The 21,758-nt window shown below is 43.7% G+C and overlaps 3 protein-coding genes across 9 annotated transcripts in view; 1 reads left to right on the forward strand and 2 right to left on the reverse strand.

The window, feature by feature from the left end:
- The first annotated feature begins 2,268 nt into the window (after positions 1-2,268).
- On the forward strand, positions 2,269-4,477 carry edf1 (endothelial differentiation-related factor 1). The gene is made up of 5 exons (XM_088391579.1): positions 2,269-2,502; positions 3,353-3,404; positions 3,485-3,645; positions 3,736-3,829; positions 4,044-4,477. Exons 1-5 carry the CDS (start codon positions 2,425-2,427, stop codon positions 4,103-4,105), a joined length of 447 nt encoding a protein of 148 aa, XP_088247705.1. The 5' UTR covers positions 2,269-2,424; the 3' UTR covers positions 4,106-4,477.
- A 533-nt stretch (positions 4,478-5,010) lies between these two features.
- cdca9 (cell division cycle associated 9) lies at positions 5,011-7,247 on the reverse strand. 4 transcript variants are annotated; one of them, XR_015861617.1, is made up of 10 exons: positions 7,053-7,246; positions 6,860-6,988; positions 6,545-6,582; positions 6,408-6,465; positions 6,279-6,337; positions 6,082-6,143; positions 5,931-6,010; positions 5,569-5,650; positions 5,206-5,292; positions 5,011-5,125 (listed from the first exon to the last, which is right to left on the reverse strand). XR_015861617.1 is itself a non-coding variant. In XM_088391576.1 (10 exons), the coding sequence occupies exons 1-10, from the start codon at positions 7,162-7,164 to the stop codon at positions 5,081-5,083; spliced, it is 741 nt and encodes a 246-aa protein (XP_088247702.1). In that variant the 5' UTR covers positions 7,165-7,246; the 3' UTR covers positions 5,011-5,080. The 4 variants fall into 4 exon arrangements, 3 of the variants coding, with proteins under 3 accessions (XP_088247702.1, XP_088247703.1, XP_088247704.1); XM_088391576.1 differs by having other exon boundaries at positions 5,942-6,010; XM_088391577.1 differs by lacking the exon at positions 5,206-5,292 and having other exon boundaries at positions 5,011-5,168; positions 5,942-6,010; positions 7,053-7,247.
- A 224-nt stretch (positions 7,248-7,471) lies between these two features.
- prag1 (PEAK1 related, kinase-activating pseudokinase 1) overlaps positions 7,472-21,758 on the reverse strand; it is a 32,081-nt gene continuing 17,794 nt past the window's right edge. For 3 of the 4 annotated variants that reach the window (XM_088391564.1, XM_088391563.1, XM_088391565.1), the window contains 7 exons: positions 21,576-21,676; positions 17,413-17,753; positions 15,689-17,337; positions 12,969-13,102; positions 10,849-11,615; positions 9,564-10,253; positions 7,472-9,179 (listed from right to left, as the gene is read on the reverse strand). In XM_088391564.1, the coding sequence (XP_088247690.1) occupies positions 8,742-9,179; positions 9,564-10,253; positions 10,849-11,615; positions 12,969-13,102; positions 15,689-17,337; positions 17,413-17,676 (3,942 nt within the window). In that variant the 5' untranslated portion in view covers positions 17,677-17,753; positions 21,576-21,676 and the 3' untranslated portion in view covers positions 7,472-8,741. Of the gene's footprint in view, positions 9,180-9,563; positions 10,254-10,848; positions 11,616-12,968; positions 13,103-15,688; positions 17,338-17,412; positions 17,754-20,660; positions 20,961-21,575; positions 21,677-21,758 lie in introns of those variants that run through there. The other variant, XM_088391562.1, reaches the window with a different exon arrangement.

Genomic DNA, 21,758 nt, shown 5'->3' on the forward strand with positions numbered 1-21,758 from the left:
GCCTTTTCTGTGCACGCCATGAGTACAATAACATCTTTATGTTGGAGGTGGAAAAAAAAAATACACTTCTACCTCTGCGGTTGTGACTTGTAAAATAAAGTATTCAAAATTGGATGGACATAATCAACTCACTTCCTGTTCACTTTCACCAGACGTACGTGGAAAATTTGAACTGGGCCATGAGAATATTCAGAAGTACATTTTTAAATTCTTTTGCAGAGTTGATGTTTTGATTATTTGAAACATCATAATTGTGTAAGTAAGAGGTTGAATAAGCGTACTGGTTCGCTGGTACGCTTGAAATACGCTTTTCAGTAGCATGGTTAGCGACTGTACAAATTGTTTACTTCGCTATCATGCCCCGGTGATTTCAGAGTTAACTGGCAGATGATATAAGATGAATTTGCAAAGCAGCTGACTTTGTCTTCACTCACTTGCTGACATGTGCTGCTAAGAGGAAACAGGTGACCGAGGAATGTTCAGCAAAGTATCGGTGGCGCGCAGATGATTTGTTGCAACTTGAGATGGTCTGCTCCTTTTGAAAAGATATACACGTACAGTAGCGTGCAAAAGTCTTGGGCCGCCACTTTGTTGTTTTAACGACGTTTATCCACAGGAGCCAGTCAATAAAATTGTGGAAATAAATAAATCTGATCCTATTTACAGGACCATGAGAATTGGAAGTTGCACCATGGAAGATGTCATTAGAGTTAATAATTTTTTTTGGAAAGTCAGGTAAAATTAACTATAGTTACTATATGTAATGAGAGCATTGATATGTTTTTGACTTTCAATTTATGCTGTGTGAAATAAAGTTTTTAAAATAATAAAAAATGAGGTTAAGAAGTTGTTACGTGCTCTCTAATACTGTCAGACAAAGCAAAATATCTGTGGTTGGGGGGATGGGGAACAGATGATAACTGCCTGTTAATGTGTTTATTTGTGACCTTGCTTCAGGAGAAACAGGAAGACATTTCTTAGAAGCAGCCACCTTGGTTTTATTTGAATCTCCTCACATGCAAGTTTTTATTCAATTGTCATGCTTGCCCTGTCTCTTGTCTAATAAAGGGATCATATTTAAGCATTTTTAAAGGTAAAATAAACTGGTTTGTGGTTTTTATGATGAACTAATATGTCAAACTCACTCAAAAATATCAAATCGCAGTGGCTGGATGTTAGACATAATACAAACCCCCGTCCGTGCACAATGGATGGAGCATCGTGCTGTAAGGTGTAGATTTCAGGTCTAAGTATACTATCTCTACGCCTGAGCTTTTCAAACTCACCAGTCGTGTATATTTAGCATCTCAAGCTGGTGGTATCCAAGCTGCAAAGGCAGGCTGTGCAATTATTCTCAGCCCAGCAAGGGTCAGCAGTGGCTGGTCCCGGATCAGTCTTGAGAGGACGCTGGCTAAGATTATTAGACAAAAGTCATAGGTCACAGCAGCGTATCCTCTCTTACGAATGGTGCAAATGGCAAAAGTCAAAGGTAGACATATGTTGTCATTGAATAGTGATTTTTCTTTTGTTTTTAGCAAATTTGAAGACGGTACCCCCTTCCAAGCAAAGTTACAGGGGGGGGGGGGGGGCACTAATTCTAACAGCAGCCCTGGTGGAATAAGTCAACCTGTGAGAATAGGTTCGCCCTCCCATGTTAGAACAGTGAGCCCTGGACTGATTGTGGGGGTGTCAGCAAGTGTAACAAATTTGATCAGACCCCCACCACCCCCTGAGATTTATTCTAACTAATGTCAAAAGAATAAATGAACTATTAACCTATTATAAAGGTTGCAGTGTTTTTATGGGTCGGATTGTTGGAAATCACTCCTAATAGTAGTTTCTTCGCAAAATTAGTCTTTTTTTTTCGACGAACTAAAATCTAATTATCGCAAAACTACAATCTTAAACGTCAACGTACTGTCTTTCATCTATTCTGTAGCTTGACGTCATAAAGAGGCGCTGCCCCAACCCAGTCGATTTGACCACGCACAAATATCCAAGCATTTTATTTTTATTTATGTCTCGTGCTATATTCTATTTAAGTTTAGAAATATAAAATAAAATATAAAATTGCCATTGTATTAGTTACTTTTTTCCAGAGAACAAATTAGAAAATCAATTTAAATCTTTGTATTTCCATATTAAAATAAAATAACGAGTCACTTTTCTATTTTCAATAACCGCTTCTAAACGTAACATCCAATGACCAAAAGAGAAACAGGAACTACTGTTTACGGATACTCCTCCGCCTGACGTTGTTTTTGTCCAACTATATCTTGTGTTGTCAATAAAGCTTTGTAAGGAACGCGTGGTGCTTAGTAGTTGTAGAGGAAGACGTGTGGTGGCCACAAATAGCATCAAAAACTCGACATTTGCCACGTTATTTTTATATTTTGAGCCTTAATATTACACATAGCTAAGAAAATGGCCGAAAGCGACTGGGACACCGTGACTGTTTTGAGGAAGAAGGGGCCGACCGGTGCTCAGGCTAAGTCCAAGCAGGTATCATGTCATTTCGCATCTTTCTAATGGGTAATTAGACCACACAGTCACATCGAAACCCTGAAAGACATTTTGGAAAGGATCTATAAAATCGTCATACCATAGCGATTTCGTCAGTCGCCTGGCTAGCAAGTTAGTGCTTCGTGGGACGTGACAATCACAAAGAAAACAATCGTGTTATGAATGGCCTCAAGAAGACACAAACTCTTGAAAATGTGACGCGTTTAAAGTTTGAGTGTAATAGTTTGACGTTTAAGGTGTGCCAGTCGAACTCGTCACGCCGCTTTTGAAGCTTGGCGACATTTGTTAATAAAGGCGGACCAGCTAACATTCAGGCCAACTTTCACTAGCCACCATGTCACCGAACCACTTGCCTCCCATTTCACTTTCAAAGTACTGACTTATACTATTCAAAGTACAAATTGTAGAAACAATTATGGCGTCTGATGATATCTAACAGTATTGTTCGTGCATTTGTATCTAGTTAGCTTTAGCTACCACTAGCTCCAAGTGTGACGTAAACACCGTCCTTATTTGCGCACTGTTTTGATCCAACTCGTGTTTATTTTGGGTGTGCTGTAATAATAGCTAATAGCTTGTTTCCTTTATGGTATCTTTTTTTTTTTTTTTTAAATGTCACCGTTTGTATTTTGAAGGCTATTTAGTGATAGCTGTAATTTGATTTTATCATGTACATCGTTGATTTGGGCAATAATGCGCTTGTAAGGTGTGTATAGAGTTCAAAGTGCATTTTGGAATTGGCTATGACCAAAAAAAATAAAAATTAGGATGCAATCAGTATGCATTATTTTATCTTTTGAGCGAGTATTTTCAAAATCTTTTTCTGAAGGCAATCACCACTGCTCAGAGACGCGGCGAGGACGTGGAGACCACCAAGAAATGTAACTAACCATGCCGATGAAAATGCAGTGTGCTGTAAAGGCGTTGCCGTGATAACAGTATGCTCTGCTCTGACTCCAAGGGGCTGCAGGGCAGAACAAACAACACCTGGTCAGCAAGAACACGGCCAAACTGGACCGCGAGACCGAGGAGCTGCATCACGACAGGGTCTCCTTGGAGGTGGGCAAAGTCATCCAGAAAGGCCGCCAGGATAAAGGCTTGACCCAGAAGGACCTCGCCACTGTGAGGATGCCACGCAAAACATACACCAAAAATACACCTGCTGTAGTTGGTCATGAAAACCCCTTTGTGTGTCTATGTATGCGTGTCCAGAAAATCAACGAGAAGCCACAAGTGATTGCCGACTATGAAAGTGGGAAAGCCATCCCCAGCAACCAGGTCATGGGGAAGATTGAGAGAGCCATTGGTAATAAGTGCTTGTCAAAGCTTCATCTCTAATGCTTATTCATTTTTGCACTAACAATCTTAAAGGAATCATAAATATTTTACCTTAGAATTGTTTATAATTTAGATTTTTTTTAAATTGATTTTTATCTCCTAGCTTTCAATGACTACTTCGTGAAATTTTGTTTCTTCTGATGCGTGACATACGGTGCCCGTTTGTGATATTTGCGCTGCAGGTTTGAAGCTGCGCGGGAAGGAAATTGGTCAACCACTGGAGCCCAAATCCAAGACGAAATGAAAATAAAGCCTCGAAATCAGCCCTTCCCTAGCCCCACCCCCTTCCCTTCCCCGGGCTGATGAGTCCAGCATTCCTGCCAAAGGAACTGACTGGACACTCCGCATCACAAGCTACACACAGATACAATAAAACAAAACAATGCACGAGAGCTTTGGCTTTTTGGTTCTTTTGCTTCCACCCACCCTGGTGTGACGATAATGATACTTGCTGAGGTAAAACAGTTGCCAGCATGCTGATGGCCAAACGTGCTTGAGCCAAGGCATTAGTTTTGCTCACTTAGCGACAGTTGACGTGGATGTCATTAACAGTGCAAAGCCTTTCTAATGTTCTGCTTAGTTTTCATTGCAAATAAACTGACATTTCACACTTCAAGGTGTTCTCTTTTTGGGAAATGGAATGCGTTAATATTGCGCTTTATCGACACCACATGGTGCCCAAAGCACTTTACAATGACTGACATTCACACACAGTCATACACCAATGGCAGGTCGCTGCCATGCAAGGCACTGGCAGGTTCACATTGGGAGCAAATTGGGGTTAAGTGTCTTGCTCAACGACACTTTGACATGGTGACCAGGGTTGAGGATCGACTCCAGACCCCAAAGTTGCGAGGCAAACACCACCACTGGGCCACGCCACCAAGATACTGGCAATTAAAGGGTTCCCAGAAGTTGCATTTCAAATACTGACCAAGAGGTGGCAACAGCGTAACGTGTCAAGACTGTCATGTTTTGCAACAAGCCAGGTGGCGATGGACTTTCATTTTTTTGGCGTAAAATTTAATTTCCACGAAAAGTTCAAGCCATCATCATGACAGGTCACCAGGTGACGCACCCAGAACTGACTACCTGTCAGTCGCATATCTTTATTTTGTCTAGTTGTATCCACTTTTCACATCCATCACGTTGTGTTAATTATTACCTTTATTATAACAACTATAAAAAATAAACAAAATACATTAAAATAGAAGTAGTCTCATCTGTGGCAACGGCCTCTTCCTGACACATATTCTATCAGTTTCTGTGAAGTCAGACAGAAAAGCATTAACCATGTTGGCCTGTTCCTGCGAGAAAAGACAAGATTCTGAGGCAGCACTCAACCGAAAGCTCCTGCATTCGACGCAACGCCACTTCGTCCAACAGGTCAAAGTTGATTTCGTCCTTGGTCGCTTCCGAAAAGGACACCGTCTGGCATCGAGTAGCAATACAAAAACAAACACACGACATCCACAAAAGGTGGATTCGTGACTTGTGTTGTCGTCCACGACTTGTCAAGTGTTTAGGGCATAAATTCCTGTCCAGTAACTAGTTGTATTAGCTAGCTGACTGTATTTGGGCATTTACATAGCTTAACCACCACTCATGTTGTTTGCATGATTTGTGTTTAGAGTAGATATTGACTTTCAAATTTCATTGCAAACCATTTTGACGTCCCCCAAATTACCGCCCCCCGGTGGTCAGTACCTGTCCACGTCCCGTGGTTACTGTGACGTGCGCTGCAGATCCAGCCACTGCGCAGTCCAACTCTCCTGTAGAGACCACGGACCTAGACAGGCAGAACAAAGGAGAGCTTCAGCTACAAGACTTTCGAGGAGGATACATCAGATGTCTCTCGATTTAAGCTAGCTGGTGGAAGCTCCTCCCTGCCTGATCCTTGCACCTTGATGCACATTTATGAATACTGAGAAGAACTTCCGGGTCGAGTTCAATATTATGAGGAGGTGGGTCAGTTGCAATTAAAAAAAAAAAAAAAAAACATGAGATGTGCATTGTCCAAAAGTAAATAACATCTATTAATGGCTCTGCTGTGCAACATCCAAACAAACCTTCGGAATACCTCAGTTTTCTTCGGGTTAGTCTGTCGCTGGACTTTGTCAAGGGTCCTCCTTTGATGGAAGACAAAGTCCTGTGGATGTATGAAGAGAGAGTTTAAATAGGAGTGATCCGGACAGTGTATAGAAATGCTGTGAGATGTACCTCAGGTTTCCTGTACTCATACCGCTGGCTGTAAGGTTACGGGTCCTTGCTTCTTTTGCCACCTGAAACCACAAAAATACAAAAAGGCACAATCAGTGTCACTGTACATGCTACGGCAAACATACAGTTGCTTCTGTGGAATATAAAATGCATTACAAATAAAATGTATTATTATTATAATGATTATTATTATGTACCTTGAGTGTCCTGCCAGAGTTCTTTGGCGTAAAACTGTCTTGAAGCGGTGTTGATTTTCCTTGAAAAGGCAAAATGATATTTTTTTAAATTTTATAAACAAGTCCAGGTTCAAAAAAATAAAACATTACCTTTGGTGCTAGGGACCCTCTCGAGGGTCCGTTGTTTCATCTCTGGGGACTCCTGCTGCTGCAAATCACACCACGTAAGCGACTTAGCATTACTTTTACACACTTGCCAATGGCAGCAGAATCGCATAGCAGCTCACCTGCATAGCTAACGACACCTCGCTGGCTGACAATTCTTCTACAAAAAGGGAACAAAATCAAGGATAACGACAGCCTTACATAGATGGCGCCCTAACCGCTGAATTAATAGTTGTTGGCGCCATGTTGGATTTGACCAATTGCAGTTCAGACGTATCACTCCAACATATTAAAGACAATAGCTATTTATAAATTGTACAAAGATGATACTTTTCTACACACATAAGGACACAAACACAATTAATTGAGTGTATTAGCTGAAGCAGACTGTCGAAAGGATAATAAGGTGGGTATTGGAAAAAGAGAACCCGACTCACCAGTCAAATCCACAAAACGCATGTTCCTAATAGAAGGCGGCAACTTCATGAGCGCCACTTTGAATACTTTGTCGACATTTGCTAGTGTGTTGTCGAGTCTGCTCTCCAGTTCCATCATTCGTTCTTGCGCTGCGTGTCAAAGTTGGATAACAGTAAGATATCGCAAAGACAGCCCGCCTACGTGTTGTCTAACCTTCTTTCTCAACTTGCTGAATGAATAGAGTAATTTTGCGTCCTCGGAATACCCTGCTTAATTCCTCCTGGTGCTTCTCTTTAGATGCGTTTCTTGAGCCCCTTGGTGCCATTTTAGCTTGCTCATAAGGAATTACTACTAATTAGGAGGGAAATGTCCGGATACCGTTTTATCTGTCAGGTGCAGACCGAAGACCTTAGTACGGAGGACTACTATTGGCTAGTATATACGTAGTTACATGACAACCCAAAAAGGACAGTAGTTATTGGCTGCCAACCTTAAATGATTTTCACCATCCAATCAAAAAACAGTTTCTAGAATTAGTACTAGCCTGCTAATGTAAATATTGCAATAAAATAAATACATAATATATGTTAAGGTGTTTTTTTGCTGCAAAAACATTATTCGAGCAACAAAGATTTGAAGTGAGAAAATAAAGGCAGTTTATTGGTAGACATACGTATTCAGCAGTCAAAAGATGTTTTTAAACCACATACTGTACATGCAATCCTGTTATCTAATCTCTCATCAAGCACTTTATTAGGAATATTAGGAATCAAATGTTTATTCCTTGGCAACAAAACAAGGCTGCCATGAATAAAAACTTCCAGTGATTACAACAAATGACATCATAAATATTACTTTTAACTGCTGCTCATTCCCATGGCTTTATTAAGACCTGCTTGGGTTCTTTCACAATCAACTGTACAAAACCAAATGGGTTTGTGAAAATCCAGTTTCACAAAAAAACTGCCTTATTTACATATTGGCTTCACACACACAAACACACAAGCAAGGAACTCAAGGCACAGCGTCAACACAATAAGACCAAGTGAGCCAGGTGTTGCACAAGATGTCGTCCGGACAGTACAGCAGATCAAACAAAACATAAGGATGCAATCCATCCTAACAGATAAGGTTACATTTTCTAGATGACACAGCAGTCCTCAAAAACAATGCACCAAGTAATACTTGAAATACAGCACAGAATACACAGCTTCGAACATTACGAATATGACAATACCTATTAGATTTCATTCCAAGAAGTCTTAGGGCCATGCTGAAAAGAAAAAAAAAAGAAAAACACACTGCATAATTCTACAAGCAACTCATAGATTTTCAATTTAGTCATATCATAGCCCCATCTGAAGAAAAGCAGTGCTTTGCCACCATCCTGTGGTATCTGTATAGAAGATTAACTATTTTTGCAGGGTGGTCAATTATTTGCAGCAGGTCTCTGTACCTATCCCCTGCAAATTAGTGTGTACAACAAATTGACGTGATCATAAGATTCCAACATTGCTATGGAAGTGTTATTTTCTTTTCGTTTTATTGCTTGGCCCTAATGCTTCTTAGGAATTTTAATCACGAGTTTAAAAGAGTGGCAGGATAAAAGTTCCCAAACGGACGGTCGGTAACACTAAAAAGGGTGTTGCGTTCACAGTGTCTCCTTTCGAAGAAGTAGAAAAGCACCACACAATTTGGACATTTGACACACTTAGAGACAAACGCCCCCCCCCCCCCCCGCCGCCCTCCTAAAAAATATAAACAAAAACAGTGAATAAACACAAGCGGGGACCCAAGGACAGAACTTTGGGGGACTCCACATTTTGTGGCCCTGTGTCTCAATACTTTTGTCCAACCAGTGTATGACATCATCAGTCAGGTTCACGCAACACCTGCGCTCTGTCACTTGAGCGTGTAGAGCAGCTCGGCGGTGTGACAAAGCGCCAAAGGATGCGCTGAGGAGAAGTACTGGCAGCACAGCCAGTCCTCCAACTCGGCATTGCGCTCGGGTTCTAGTGACCGCTCGGCGAACTTCATCATGAGCAGCGCCCGCTTCACATCCAGCCAGTTGAGGAGGCCCTCATGCCGGGCGCCGTCTAGCCCCGGGCCACTGCCGCCCGGGCCGTGCCTCTCCCACTGCTGGTCCATCAAGTCCTTCCTGGGCCCCCAGAGGAGGCTTTGCAGGACACGCTTCGCGTCCTGGATGTGGATGCGCTTGATGGGGTCTGGTTGGAGCAGAAGCCGAGCCAGCCTCTGGAGGCCGGCGGAGTACAGCGACACGGCCGGGATGGCCGGTAAGTCCTCGCAGCGGTAGTCCTGCTCCTTCAGGGCCGGACTCACCTACAAGGGGAAACCAAAGAAATATTTACACTGACACGATGAGATTAAAATCAAAATTGTATCATTGGAAAGTTTAATGTGATGAAAATAAAGTTGTGAAATCCTAAATGAAGGGGCAATTTTTCAAGAAAAAAGATATACTTATTTTTCTGGGTAAAAATTTGTAAAAATAAAGTACAGGTATTTGCATAAAAAAAAAAACCTTTGGATATTTTTGAGTAAGTAATCATTTTAAAGAAAAAAAAAATATTTTCAAGATAGTACACTATCTGGTATTTCTTGAAACATGTAAATTTTTGAGAAGAAACTAATAATAAAAAAAAAAAGTATATTTGTACATTTTCCAAATACTGCCAGTGGTAGTTATGTTTCTTCAGGGCTCACCTCAAAGGGGTTGGGCTGGTGGAGCAGCTCGTAGATCAGGATACCAGTCTGGAACTCGTCAAATTTGCGGTACTGGGCAGCGGACACGATCTCGGGCGCCAGGCGAGCGTGGTCCCGCTTGACACGGGGGTCCACGCTGGCGGACACGGAGTCCTCGACAGAGCGACGTTTGGCTTTGGCGAAGTTACTGATGAGGAGGCGAGGGAGGTGACGCTGACTGAAAGCGCCGCTCGTCTCTGTCTGCTGAGGAGACGGTGACGGGGTTGGAGGGTGAGGAACCAGGAGGAGGTTCTCCAGGCACAGGTGGCGGTGTGTCACGCCGTGTTCCTTCAGGTGCTCCAGGCCGTGGCACAGCTGGAGCAGCAGGAAACAGACGCGCCGCTCGTAAACCTCCGGCTGGCTTTTGTGGAAGGCCTCAAACTCGCGAGCAAAGTCGGCCGCCGTCTGCCGGGGGATCTCGGGCGTGATGACCACCACCTGCTCGCACTCCGCCTGCTGCCCGCGTGGCTTGGGTGAGGACGCGGGCGACGCTGATGCGAATGCCTGGTCAGTGGGCAGCATGCTCTGGGGTACGCATGCCAGGAAGTGGCCACAGTCCTGCTGAAGGTTGAAGTGCGGGGGCATACTTTGCTGCACCGACAGGCCATACAGGTGACCCTGCTTGACCTCCGCAGACGGACTCTTGCAGATCTGATGAGGCAGGAGGGGGAGGAAAGAAAAAAAGAAGAGGGCAAAAGGGAGAGGGGAGGGGAGATGTCCAAAAGGGTGGGGAGCCAAGACACAAGAAAGGAATTTCTATTAGCAGCTTCAAGGTCAATGCCTTCATGTGAGACACATGCAAGGCAGGAGGAATTCTCAGAATTCTGGATCCTAAAAAACATTCCAAAGGCTCGCCACAAACTGTCCAAAAGTGAGTACAACATACTGGAGGTATGCTTGGCACCACCCTTAAATGTCTAATTAGAGAGTGGTAGTGAGTGGAGAGATGGACAATGGTTTGAGGTCATTCGGGATATATCTGATTGTAAATTCCACCGCAAGATGAATGAGTGAGCTTCAAATTCTGTAAAAAGAGCCACTTACGACCGAGTACACACCCCTCCTCGAGTTGTGTTTACTTTGGAGCCATGTTGTGTGCCCTTGTGGGACCAACCCCTCTGACGTCCCAGAACAAATAAAACCGGCGCCTGATTTTAATCTGATGACCATTCTTAACTTGTAAATCTGCAACTAAGCAAAGGGTCACCTAAACTGCCTTGATGACAAAATTGAGTATTTGGGTTACCTTCACGGCGTAGGAGTTGCTGGGGTCGGAAGCACAGGCAGCCGAATAGTAGACAGCGTCACCCGCGTTGCAGCTGGGCTTGTTGGACGTGAGCCTGAACAACGACCAGTTGCTCTCCTCAAACCTCAGCCGATTTCTCTGCGAGCCTGTGAAGTGCTCCTCGCACTTGAGAGCCAAGCGGCGCAGGGACTCGGCGTACAGGCCGCCCAGCTTGGAGTACACGCCCTCCCGGCTGTCGATGTTACTCAGGAGGGTCTGCAGCTGCAAACTGGAGCCCAGGTTGTGTGTCGCCCCCGCCTCGGAGACCGGAAAGGGGGCGCTTAGCTGGGGGGAGGAGGAGCAGGTGATGCTACCTCGGGAATGGACACCTAAACGACCGTGATTCTTAAAAGGCTCGTCCAAAGTTCGGGATCTGGAGGGTCGGCCGAGTGGAGCGAGACAGCGCTCCAGATACTCATTTGAGGAGAAAACGGGTCTCGGATCTACTGGACTAGATGGTAAACTGGCCCGACAGCTGGAGTCATTGGGTCTGCACACGTTGTTTTCAGACCCGGTGAAAGGTAAGCGTGGATAGGCTCGGACAAAGGCTTTGGAAGTGGCGCTGTCGGGGGCTGACACGGTGCGGTTGACCATCTTCTTCTCCGGCAGTGGAGGCGGCTGGTTGGCCGTGGTGCTAAAAGTTGGAGGGCGAGGAGAACCCGGTGCTGATGCGGCAGGACTTCTCAGGAACGGAGAGGAGCAGGACAGCCGTGATCCATCACGAGAACCTGAGGAGAGATTACGGCTTCAGTCAAGCGTGTGTAGAATTCAACATCCGCTTTCGACAGAGTTCGTTTTCCTTCCGACTAATCTCAGTTCAGATCTCCTTACCTCTTTTCTGTAACACAGCCGGAATCTTCCACAATCCAGGACTCATACTAAAATTCCAAACTCCGTCTTCCATCCACACTTGAGACATTTGCAAAGCGAGACTACTTGGTGACTTTTAGCAGCGGAGGAGTCAAGATACTGACATAATTGTGTGGTGCCGCCTCCAATAACTAACTGCAAGGAGGATGTAGCCAATCCCTTTTTCCCTCTCTTTATCTGACTCCATAATTATCTCTAAACAAACTGGAAGTCAGGAAGTCGCCGCAATTGCAAGAGAACTTTTTCATCCCAAAAACATAAGCGACATGCTGCTTGTTCCCTGTCTGAGGTCTTTGGCAAAGTCCTAAAAAATGGTTTCTTGTGGTTTGTCTCAGTCACAACAAAGTGTGAAAGAGGAAGCGATAAGAAGACAGACACCCGCAATAAAACCTTGGGAGTTCCTCTACTTGTTTGTGTGGAGTTTTACTCTGAACAAAGTGCATTAGAATAGTCCAACACAGCAGCAACACTTTTCCAATCGCACCATTAGCTGTATACATTGTCAACCCATCTGGGGCACAAAGCATACAATGGTAAAAAAAATGTCTCAAGTTCCAAAAGAGGAGCACACAACAATTATTCGATTATAAATATGCATATTTTCACTCAAGCCTAAAAATAAACTGCAGATACTTCCACTTTCACATCACACGTATAAATGTGTGACTTCCTTGTTCCTCATTATAAATCCAGACAGTCCACTTTTTCTAACCGCAAAAGCAAAGATGACCCTGTCGTTTCAGTTCAATAGCATTGGCTGGCTCTACTCCACTCAAGTTGGGGCTTTAAACTTTTGACTTTAAAATAGTACAGAAGGCAAACTGCGACTAATCTGTTTTTACTTCTTCATAAATTTAATCAGAGAGGAACCATCAAATGGCCACAAAAAAACACTGCGTCAAAGTAAAAATGAATGCTCATGTGAGAAGAAACGGGATTAGCTAACATTAGTGTTTGTGTCCTCAAATTTTACAATAGCCCCTTTCACGCAAATCCCGTTCAAAAAAAGTTTGCGGGGGTCTGGCCAGTGAATCTTGGGTGTTCAAGTGCACACAGAGAGTGAGAGTGTGTGAGACAATGAGCGGCCAGCAGTGATTTATCACCCGCGGGTTATCAGCTCATCACTAGGTAGTAAAATAAGAGTACCGGCCTCGACCAATAGTAATCAGTACTACAGAGCGGAATAGGGGCATTCGATCAAAGCAACTCACCCGAGTCAGCAGTCAGACTGTCGGTGGAGGCAGTCGGCAGGCCGGCGCTGCTGCCCAGGTCTCGAGGGGATGCGGCGGAACTCTCCAGTGAGCGGTTCAGTTCCATGTTGCTGCCGCTCAAGTGAGCAGACACTCTGAGGTAAAGACAGACAAGAAGAGGGCTCAGAAAATACTCCCTAGTCACATTTAATTGTTGCATATTCACTTCCTGATTTGGTACAATTCAACCACATGGTCCAACTTCCCATTCCCGCTTCTGCAAACGGAGAACGTACTCATTTTCCAATCAAGGCGATCAATTAAGGTGATTGACAGCCACTCATTTGTCTAATAGATGGCGCTAATGGTTCAGGCAAACAGCGTCTTGTACTACTCCTCCATCGCCTCCATTACAAAACGACTCACGCCGTCATTAATCTCACAACCTTCATCTCTGCCGTAAATCAACAGACGACGAGGACGAGGAGAAGATAAACGCTCCTCAAAGGTTTCTGCTGTCATTTTCGACACCAAAGGAACCGCCGTCAAAGGCGTATGACGCAGAGGCACGTCCGTGCAAGTCTGTGGACAATGTTTTTCCAAAACATATGATTTTCCATGTGGAAAGAATGTCTCACGCTGCCCGTTAGCGATGGATGAACTACAAGTCTCCTAAAAGGTTGATTTTATTTTCAATTACTTTGGGTGAAAAACTTCTGCTCCTCACCTCAGCCGAGTTAAAAAGAGTTTGTAAGTCAATTTGATTCAACTTAAGTGCTCACTGTGCTCCTAAAAATACTACTATGACGCCCTGTAGATGGATTTTTATAACGAAAGACAAATGAAGTATTTATGAGATGTGGTATTCAGATATTTGATAAGATAGGATGGTTGTAAATAATCATCCCGCAAGTACCATGGAAGTTTTTATCATGATACTATGTAACATAAAACGACTTAACAAAGGTTGCAGCATAAAGATACAGATGCTTGAGAAAGGCTGAGTGAAAAATAAGGACAAATTACAAGCTGGTGGTAAAAGAAAGCATTTCCCCCCCCCAAAAAAAGAAAAATGCCAATTTCTAGCCCACAAACTAAAAGGCATTTCGTCACAACAAAAAACCGCACAACTCACCAGGATGTTTGTCCCATTTATTTTTGGGATTCCAAACTGCACTTAATCAACATCCTAATTGCACATTTCCTGCGAACAGATACCAACACTTCCTTTGCTATAAAAAGACGCCACACAAGCTTGTCATTTACAATTCCGTGACCGCACTGACCCGGTTTTACAGTGTACATGAGCATCTAGCAGTGAATGACACACATTACTTACAGTTGCACTGTGGAAAACTGACAAGACATGAACCGAAGACAAAATGATTACACTGAATCGTGGCTAAAAAGAGGTGTGTGAGATTACCTCGCCTGACATTAACTTATGACACATTTGATGAGATTTGAGCAAGGTGGGGCTCGAAAAGATTTCCAGCTGACTCAGAATTCAGAGGAGCCATAATGTGATACAAACATGCAAGCATCTTACCTTCGAAAGAAAAGTTCACAGACTAGCAGACTCCAACCCACCCCCGCAAAACAAACAACAAGCTTCAGGATCAGCCTGGTGGCTTTCGAAAGTCCCCAAATAAGACGTAACCGAATGCTGGCACCGCCCGGGTCATAGCTGTATTTAAAACTCCCAAATCAAGCGCTCCCGTATGGTGAGCGCTCACATGGCGAGTGATGACTGGCCAATCTATTAATTCTACTTCTATTGATGGACACTGTGACTGCCAGAGTGGGACAGTTTGGGTGTTGCCCCGAGCAACAATCTGTTCAGCAGAGCTCCTTCCCTTTGGCTATCTCCAGCTGACCCGCTCTTGAAGCTATTTACAATTTTACACATATTGCACATGTACATATTACCTGCACATGACTACTAGTGCAAAATAAGGGCTAATCCAAAGCAAGAAAAAAAGAAAAAAAAGTATTTTGACGGAAATGAAATTTCTGCTTCCAAAACCATCTGTGACTTTTAAATGATTAAAAAAATGATCATGCATCATGGGGGCACATGCAAAGGCATCAACTTGTTGGGTTTATTATGATACACGCATCCACTTGACTGTTTTTGACATTTTTAAAAATCTCCACATTCATTGTCTAATATTTTCAATCACCAAATCACCATTATCGTGCAAGCAAAAAAAATCTGACCCAAAAAAATGTATATTTAACAAAAATTATTAGTTTAAAATAATAATATTTCAAAGCATGCAATTTTTGTTAAACTTCATCAGCAACATTTAGTTGAGCTCCAAATTCTGAAATTTTATAATCATTCCAATTTGGAATAAAAAAACTCACGACTGTTTCATCTTTGTCCCCTATTTTTAATGGCTCAGTCTATCAAGCTGCAGTCAAAACAAAGGTCACTATTTAACAGTGTGTTCATTTGAATTTAAAAAAAAAACACCCATTACGAGCATTGAATAGAACAAGGCGTGCATTTAGGAGGGATGCTCTGCCGGTTTGAATGGAGATTAAATAAAGCTGCCACACAGTTGACAGCACTCAGGTACTGTATATACTACTATCAGAGAGCAAAATATATTTATTCTGTCATGACTAAGTGCCCGTCTTGAGTGCTACATTATGCGCAAAAAATGAATTACAGAGCCATTAATGCTAATGCCCAATCAAGTGCAAGTAGGAGAACATCTATTTGTCATTCTTACCTGTGCTGCTTCTTGGGTGGCGGCGGTGGAGGTGCTTGGTTGGTCTCATGGGTGGTTGATCCCTGCCTGCCTTCTGCCAGATGCTCTGTTGAGCTCTCGTGTTGCTTGGCCGGCATGCTCCTGCTCCTCTGCTTGGCCTCCTCCACTGCGACGACACCCTCGCTGTACCCCTGACAGACACCATTGTTGGGCAGGGGCGGGGGAACCGTGCCTGGCTCTGTCATCGGAGGGGGGCTGTTCGGAGCCTTGCTGCAGACTCTGGACTCCTTCCAAACAGCAGCGCCATTGAGCGGGCCTGTCACACGAGATGTTGTCCGGGGATTAGTAGTCAGCGTCTTCTTTTCAGCCTCTTTCCGCTCTCTCTCCTCCTCCTCTTCTTCCTCATCAATACGACAGTTCCAGGCGGAGTTGTGATGGTGTTGCTTGTGCCAGCGCTCAGTTGCTGCCAGGCTGTGGTTTTCTGGCTGAACCTTGAAGTGTCCCTCTTTGGCAGAGACCAAGAAAAGCATGGAGAGTTCGGGGAGGGGAACGGGAGACGATAAGGACGGAGAGAGGCTGGAGGTGCCCAGTTTGGGAAGGTCCGGAAGTGGAACCGGTGACGAGATGGATGGTGACAGGCTGGAGGTGCCAAGTTTGGGGGACCGGGTGGTCCTTTTTGGTGGGATGGGCGGGCTAGACTGTGGTCTGGGTTGTAGCGAGGGAGAGAGGCTGGATTCTGTAACCAAGGAGGGGGCACTGCGGCTGGGGCTGGGCCAGCGGAAAGCAGTGCTGCTCGGGTCCTTTTGTGCTGTGGGGCTAAAGCGGCACTTGATGCTGACGGCTGAATCGGGACTGCTCAGGTAGAAGGTCCTGTTATTCTCTGTGTGAGTAGCCATCATACTGATGGTTGCCCGCTGGCCTTCTTCTGTCAGTTCAGAATTGTAAGCCTGGTCTGGTGAACCCAGTTGGGTTTGCGCTCCCTTACCCTGTGGCCTGCGCTTTTTCTTGGTGCTCTCTGCATAAATGGGCTCCGAGTCTGGACCATTGGGGGAGCTGGGCGTCGAGTTAGCTTGCGGGCTCCCAACAGAAGCCTCGGTCACAGGAAGTGAATCTGTGCTGCTACCGAAGGAGGAGGAGGAGGAGTCTAATGGGCTGTTTTGTTTGGACATGACAGGAGGATAGTGGATGGACGGCTGACTGTTATTTAGAGTGTTCAGAGATAAGGCTGTGGTTAAAGAACTGGCAAAAGTGCTGGACGTCTTGGCAGTTAGCACAGCGGTGCTGCTATACCTGATGCTATTGCTATACGATTTGGTCGGACTGGTCGGACCAATGTCGGCAGAATTCTCTTGCAAAAAATGTGCTCTCTGTATGGCACTACTGAGGTTAGAAGTGCTCTTGGTTCTTGGGGAGGTGGTACTATTCTGCTGCCTGCAGGTCTCTTCATTGACACTTTGAGGACATTTAACTTCATCTTGAGTGACCAACATGTTGCTAATGATTATGGAGTCTTTGGACAGAGAAGAAAAGCAAAAGTCGGCCTTGGTGTCGGGACTTTGAAGAGTTGAATCTCTAAGGCCCTTACTGCAATTTTTACTATCGATGTAAAGGGAGGAGAGATCCAGGATCTTTTTCAGACCCAAACGCTCCACTGGGCTCTTTGTGTTTTTCTGTCACACAGAAAAAAAAGGTAAAAAATATGAACAAACAGTATGACAGAATCAAAACCAGTTGAGAAGATTCACCTGCTCTATGTTCATGTTGACATCAGCCATGGTGTCGGCTGTGTCCAAACTCATCATGGTGGGCTTGACGGCGATGGTGGGCTTGCTGTAGGGTGAAGACGCCGTCACTGCGTTGTCTTCATCGCCTCCGCTCTTCGGACACGTGGCGGCGGGTGCGGCGCCGGCCGGGCGGCCTGTGGTTTTGTGTGCGCTGAGCTGGTGGAAGCAGTTCTTGCAGGAGCCGGGTTTCCACACGTGTTCTGCAAAGTCGCTACACACTGACATCTTCGGCTTCGCTCGATCAGCGGAAGGTCAGAAGTGGCAGTGGAGCGTTGCGCCACAGACGGGACACGATCTCATGGCTGCCGAGGTTGTGGCGGATTAGGGAGGAGAGGAAAAAAGACATGAGTTTAAAATAAGTGGGTATATTTTGCTCAACCTACAAGTAGAATCATGTCCTTTCCTTCTTCCGAGCAACATAGCTATTTTTTGAGCAAGGCATCATGGTGCTAATTTTGCTTTGCAATGCTCATATGACGTATGACATGTCACATCAAAGTCACTCATTTGGTCATACAAAATCCAGTCTTTAGTTATATATGAAGCAATTTAATCTATTTATATCAATAGCTGTGCACATGTTCCACTCAAAAGGGATACAACTGCTTTTGTAATTATAAAAATCAAATATGTTAAAATGGTCATTATTTTATAATTAAATAAATATTAATAATGATTATAACTCAATTAATTTACAATCAATAAATATTAATTATTCTACACATAAATAAATTAGATGGAAATAATTTTGTCAACTGATGTACTCAAAATTATTTTTTATTGTAGTTATTTAACCTAAAAAAAATGCAATAATAGATTTGTATTACACAAAATGCTCAAAAACGGAAATGTCCACTTCAAATCTTATTTATTATATATTACAGTTTGTGTACTTTCCCAGGTTTGGTTGTTTTGGTTACCCTAAATGTGGAATTTTGGAATCTGCTATTGGAGATTAAAATAATCCATCATGTCTGCCTTCCTTCAGTCTAACGTCCAAATATAAAAACAGCAACAAGGGAGCCTGATCTCAGACATTCATTAGGATATAAATGTCAACTGCGGCTGTAACATAAGAAGTGCTGGTATTTCTTGTTCTCATGGCCTTCTAAATTAGAGGCCATGCGCTGTCTGTTGAAGCACAAAAAAAAACAACTGAGCAAGCAAAACAGAGGCTGGCTTGTTGTGAACCCTGGTGACATAAAAGCCTTCCCGGATCCTCAGCAGCCCCCGACATGCTGCAGGAAGACTGACGAGCCTCAAACATCCCGGAGGTCGGAATGTAAGGAATGCTGAAAAGGCGCAAGTCTCACCAGGGTGAATCTCACACTCAGAGAAAAAAAAACCCTCCTCCTCTTCTAAACATGTGTGAGTGTCCTTGGACAAACAAAAGCTCCCACCTCCTGTCGAACAGGAGTGACAGCGAGAGGATCAACACCACTTCACAAGAATCGGGCATTCCGCTTTATTTTTCCTCACCCTGTTTTAATTACCTCTCAACAAGGTGTTGCAATGACACACGAGCCCATTAGAGCAGCTCTCAAAAACATGTTGGTCATTCGTAAGAAGGATATCCCCAAGCTTCCAGAGAAAAACACAATTGTGAAGCCTTAGGAAGTAGGCGACTTCCCGTTGTTTTAAAAAGTACAAAATAATTAATTCGTGTTTACATTTGACCTTTTTTCCGTCTGACTCACTAGAAGTTCGCTCCGTGTTTGTTTAGTTGGGTTTGTAACGACAGCGAGAGCCTCGCCTATCAACCTTGTGTTATCCAGTCCAAACCAAATGATGACTATCGGAAGCTCATATTTGGTTTTGGCATTCCTTTGGTTGTGGTTTCAAAGTGTCTTCGGCTTTCGGCTATAAAAGCTGACTTGATTTAATGTTCGTTTACATGACAACAACGCCAAAGGACAATTTTTTTACCTTTATGTTGAAGTTTCCAGATAAAAGCAATAACGTTGCCACAGCGAGTATGCACAAATAATTTATCTGCTGTCATAACTTGGAGGGGGTTTGGTAGCTAAATTGAATTCCATTGGTTATCATATTAGACAAAATTCATTCGAGAACATTTTTGTGTTAGCTCTGCCCTTTCCCCTCCAAACAAAAACTCCCGCTACATCTCTATTTGCTCATTACGACGCCTGCCGTTGCTTGACAAGACCTAGACCCAACTGTCGACATTCCCCACCCCTCCTCAAGCTCCAATATTTCTCACTTCCTCTCACGAAAAAAAGCTGCAAAAGTTCAATCACATGACAACGTTCAAAATAACAGAAACATGAATGTGTTAAGACGTCACTAGGGGACAAGCTAACCAGAGGAGCTAAGGAGTGAACCTGAATGTTGAGAGATGCTGTCACTCAGCCAAAATGCAAATGTGTGGAAAAAATGCAAACTATTGAAAACTTTCTTGTTGTCGGGCAAACACCGTTTAAGTACCCCAATAAAAATCAGCCAGCAGAAAGATGCAGATTAGTATTTGCCGGAATGCTGGTCTCTGAGCATTTACTGCAATAAAAACATGCCTTGTGAATCCTCACAACTGATCCTTGACAGTCATGACTGAAAAACTTTCACGAAGAGGAACCACGTTTGTAACTGGGGGTTTTAAGTTGCCATATATTACTTTAGACAAGAGTAATTGTGCATCTGAACCAACAATTAGTACAAACTGACTAATAGGGCGCAATAAAAAGGTATAATAAGCTCGAGGGGCTTATCAATACACAAAAGCTGCTCAAACTGCACTTTGGCTAATTGTATAGTCACTTATTCTTCTATAAATAATCAGTCTGAAGTACATCTAAAAATTATGAGGAAATCAAATGAAATAAATTATGATCTGCATTTTGTGAGAATTTGCTATTGCCCACGAGCCGTCGGTTGAGCACCCCTGCTTAAAGTGCAACACTTGAGTTTGAATGCAGCGCTCGCACAAATAAATCAAGTTTTCTCCAAAAAGTGCACAAAATATCGGAGTGACGTCATCAATAAACAAAAGACTTGTAAAGTGTTGACAACGTGCGAACAACTTTAACATTAAACGTGGTTTTAGAACCCATGTTTTCTTTAAAAAAAAAAACGCATGGGGCTTTGAAGGTGTTTTCAAAGCGATCAACACTTAAGTGAAGTTATAATGTACAATGAGTGATTATTATTTACGAATTATTAGCGATATTAGCTTGAAATGACCGGAAGCTTACCTGCTCGGACTTTGTATTTTTGCCTGGCAACAAGAAATCAACCACGCCAAAACCTTAAAAACTAGAGCAGAAAACAAAAGTCGAGTGTTCGAATCTCTCTGCTGGTCCTGGAGCACTGCTATATCCGTTTTGTGTCTTGATGACTTATCCCCCCCCAATGCGACAGGTTCTTAAGGCGGTGGGTTGCTTGTTCTTGTGGTTGCAGAGGTGCGTGCACGTTGCTGCTATTTGCTTGAATGACTGTGAATGAATGTGAGTGCGCTGTGCAGAGGTGCAGCACGAATCCTCTGCAGCAGCTTGGAGGGAAGGACGAAAGGAGGGAGGGGAGGAGGGAGGAGCCCACAGCAGCCATGCTGTCTGACCACTGGTGGCTTTTTTATTACCTCCACCAAGGAGGAAATTATGTATATCGTTTTTGTAGCACAGATTGAATGGATTCTGTGTGGTAAGTGAATGGGTATGGTTGCAACCCAGTGAGTTGCTTCAATATAGAGAGAGGATCTGGTATTAATCAGGATTAAAAACTGAAATTTGGATTTAGATCATACATGCTGCAGGGGGGGGGGAAGATCCAAACAAAATTGGATTGAATTTGCCGTGTGTCATAATAGCTACCATGTGGATGCCTTTAATGACTGCATCAATAATACCACACATGATGAGCAGTAAAAAAAAAAAAAAAACTTTTGATGTAGCTGGAGGTACACCAAAGGTTTTTTTTCAAGCCACTTCCCGCCCCCCCCTTAGACCCCCCCTTGGACTGTTATGCTTTGAATACCCTGAGCCTGGTTGGACTCCTGCATAGTCTACCAAAGTACCTGCTCTTGAAAATAAGCGCACAGTCTTTGCTGCTGCCGGATAGCATGCAGTCTATCAATAAATCACATGTAGCCGCTCATTTTTTACAACACTTACTTGAATGAAGCGAACATGGTCGGCTGGAGGCGAGCCAGGATCATGAAATATCTCTGTGATGTGTGAGGTTTTTCCCCGTCACCTTTTCCCAGCCTGCAGCTCTGCATTACAATCGGATAAACACACAGCAATAAGTCATTGGAATGGTTTGCGTGGAAAGACACATTTTGATGCTTTTTTTCT

Source organism: Syngnathus floridae, chromosome 12 (assembly GCF_059516105.1).
Source record: "Syngnathus floridae isolate MCC-2025c chromosome 12, RoL_Sflo_1.0, whole genome shotgun sequence".
NCBI classification, from domain to species: domain Eukaryota; kingdom Metazoa; phylum Chordata; class Actinopteri; order Syngnathiformes; family Syngnathidae; genus Syngnathus; species Syngnathus floridae.

Bases quoted from the DNA above. Each gene is read 5' to 3' on its own strand.
- edf1 (XM_088391579.1), top strand. From the start codon at position 2,425: ATGGCCGAAAGCGACTGGGACACCGTGACTGTTTTGAGGAAGAAGGGG. The intron at 3,405-3,484 runs GTAACTAACCAT...TCTGACTCCAAG, and splicing joins CGTGGAGACCACCAAGAAAT to GGGCTGCAGGGCAGAACAAA. The intron at 3,646-3,735 runs GTGAGGATGCCA...ATGCGTGTCCAG, and splicing joins CCCAGAAGGACCTCGCCACT to AAAATCAACGAGAAGCCACA.
- cdca9 (XM_088391576.1), bottom strand. From the start codon at position 7,164: ATGGCACCAAGGGGCTCAAGAAACGCATCTAAAGAGAAGCACCAGGAG. The intron at 6,466-6,544 runs GTGAGCTGCTAT...TGTGATTTGCAG, and splicing joins AGGTGTCGTTAGCTATGCAG to CAGCAGGAGTCCCCAGAGAT. The intron at 5,293-5,568 runs GTACTGACCACC...ACTCGATGCCAG, and splicing joins TAACCACGGGACGTGGACAG to ACGGTGTCCTTTTCGGAAGC.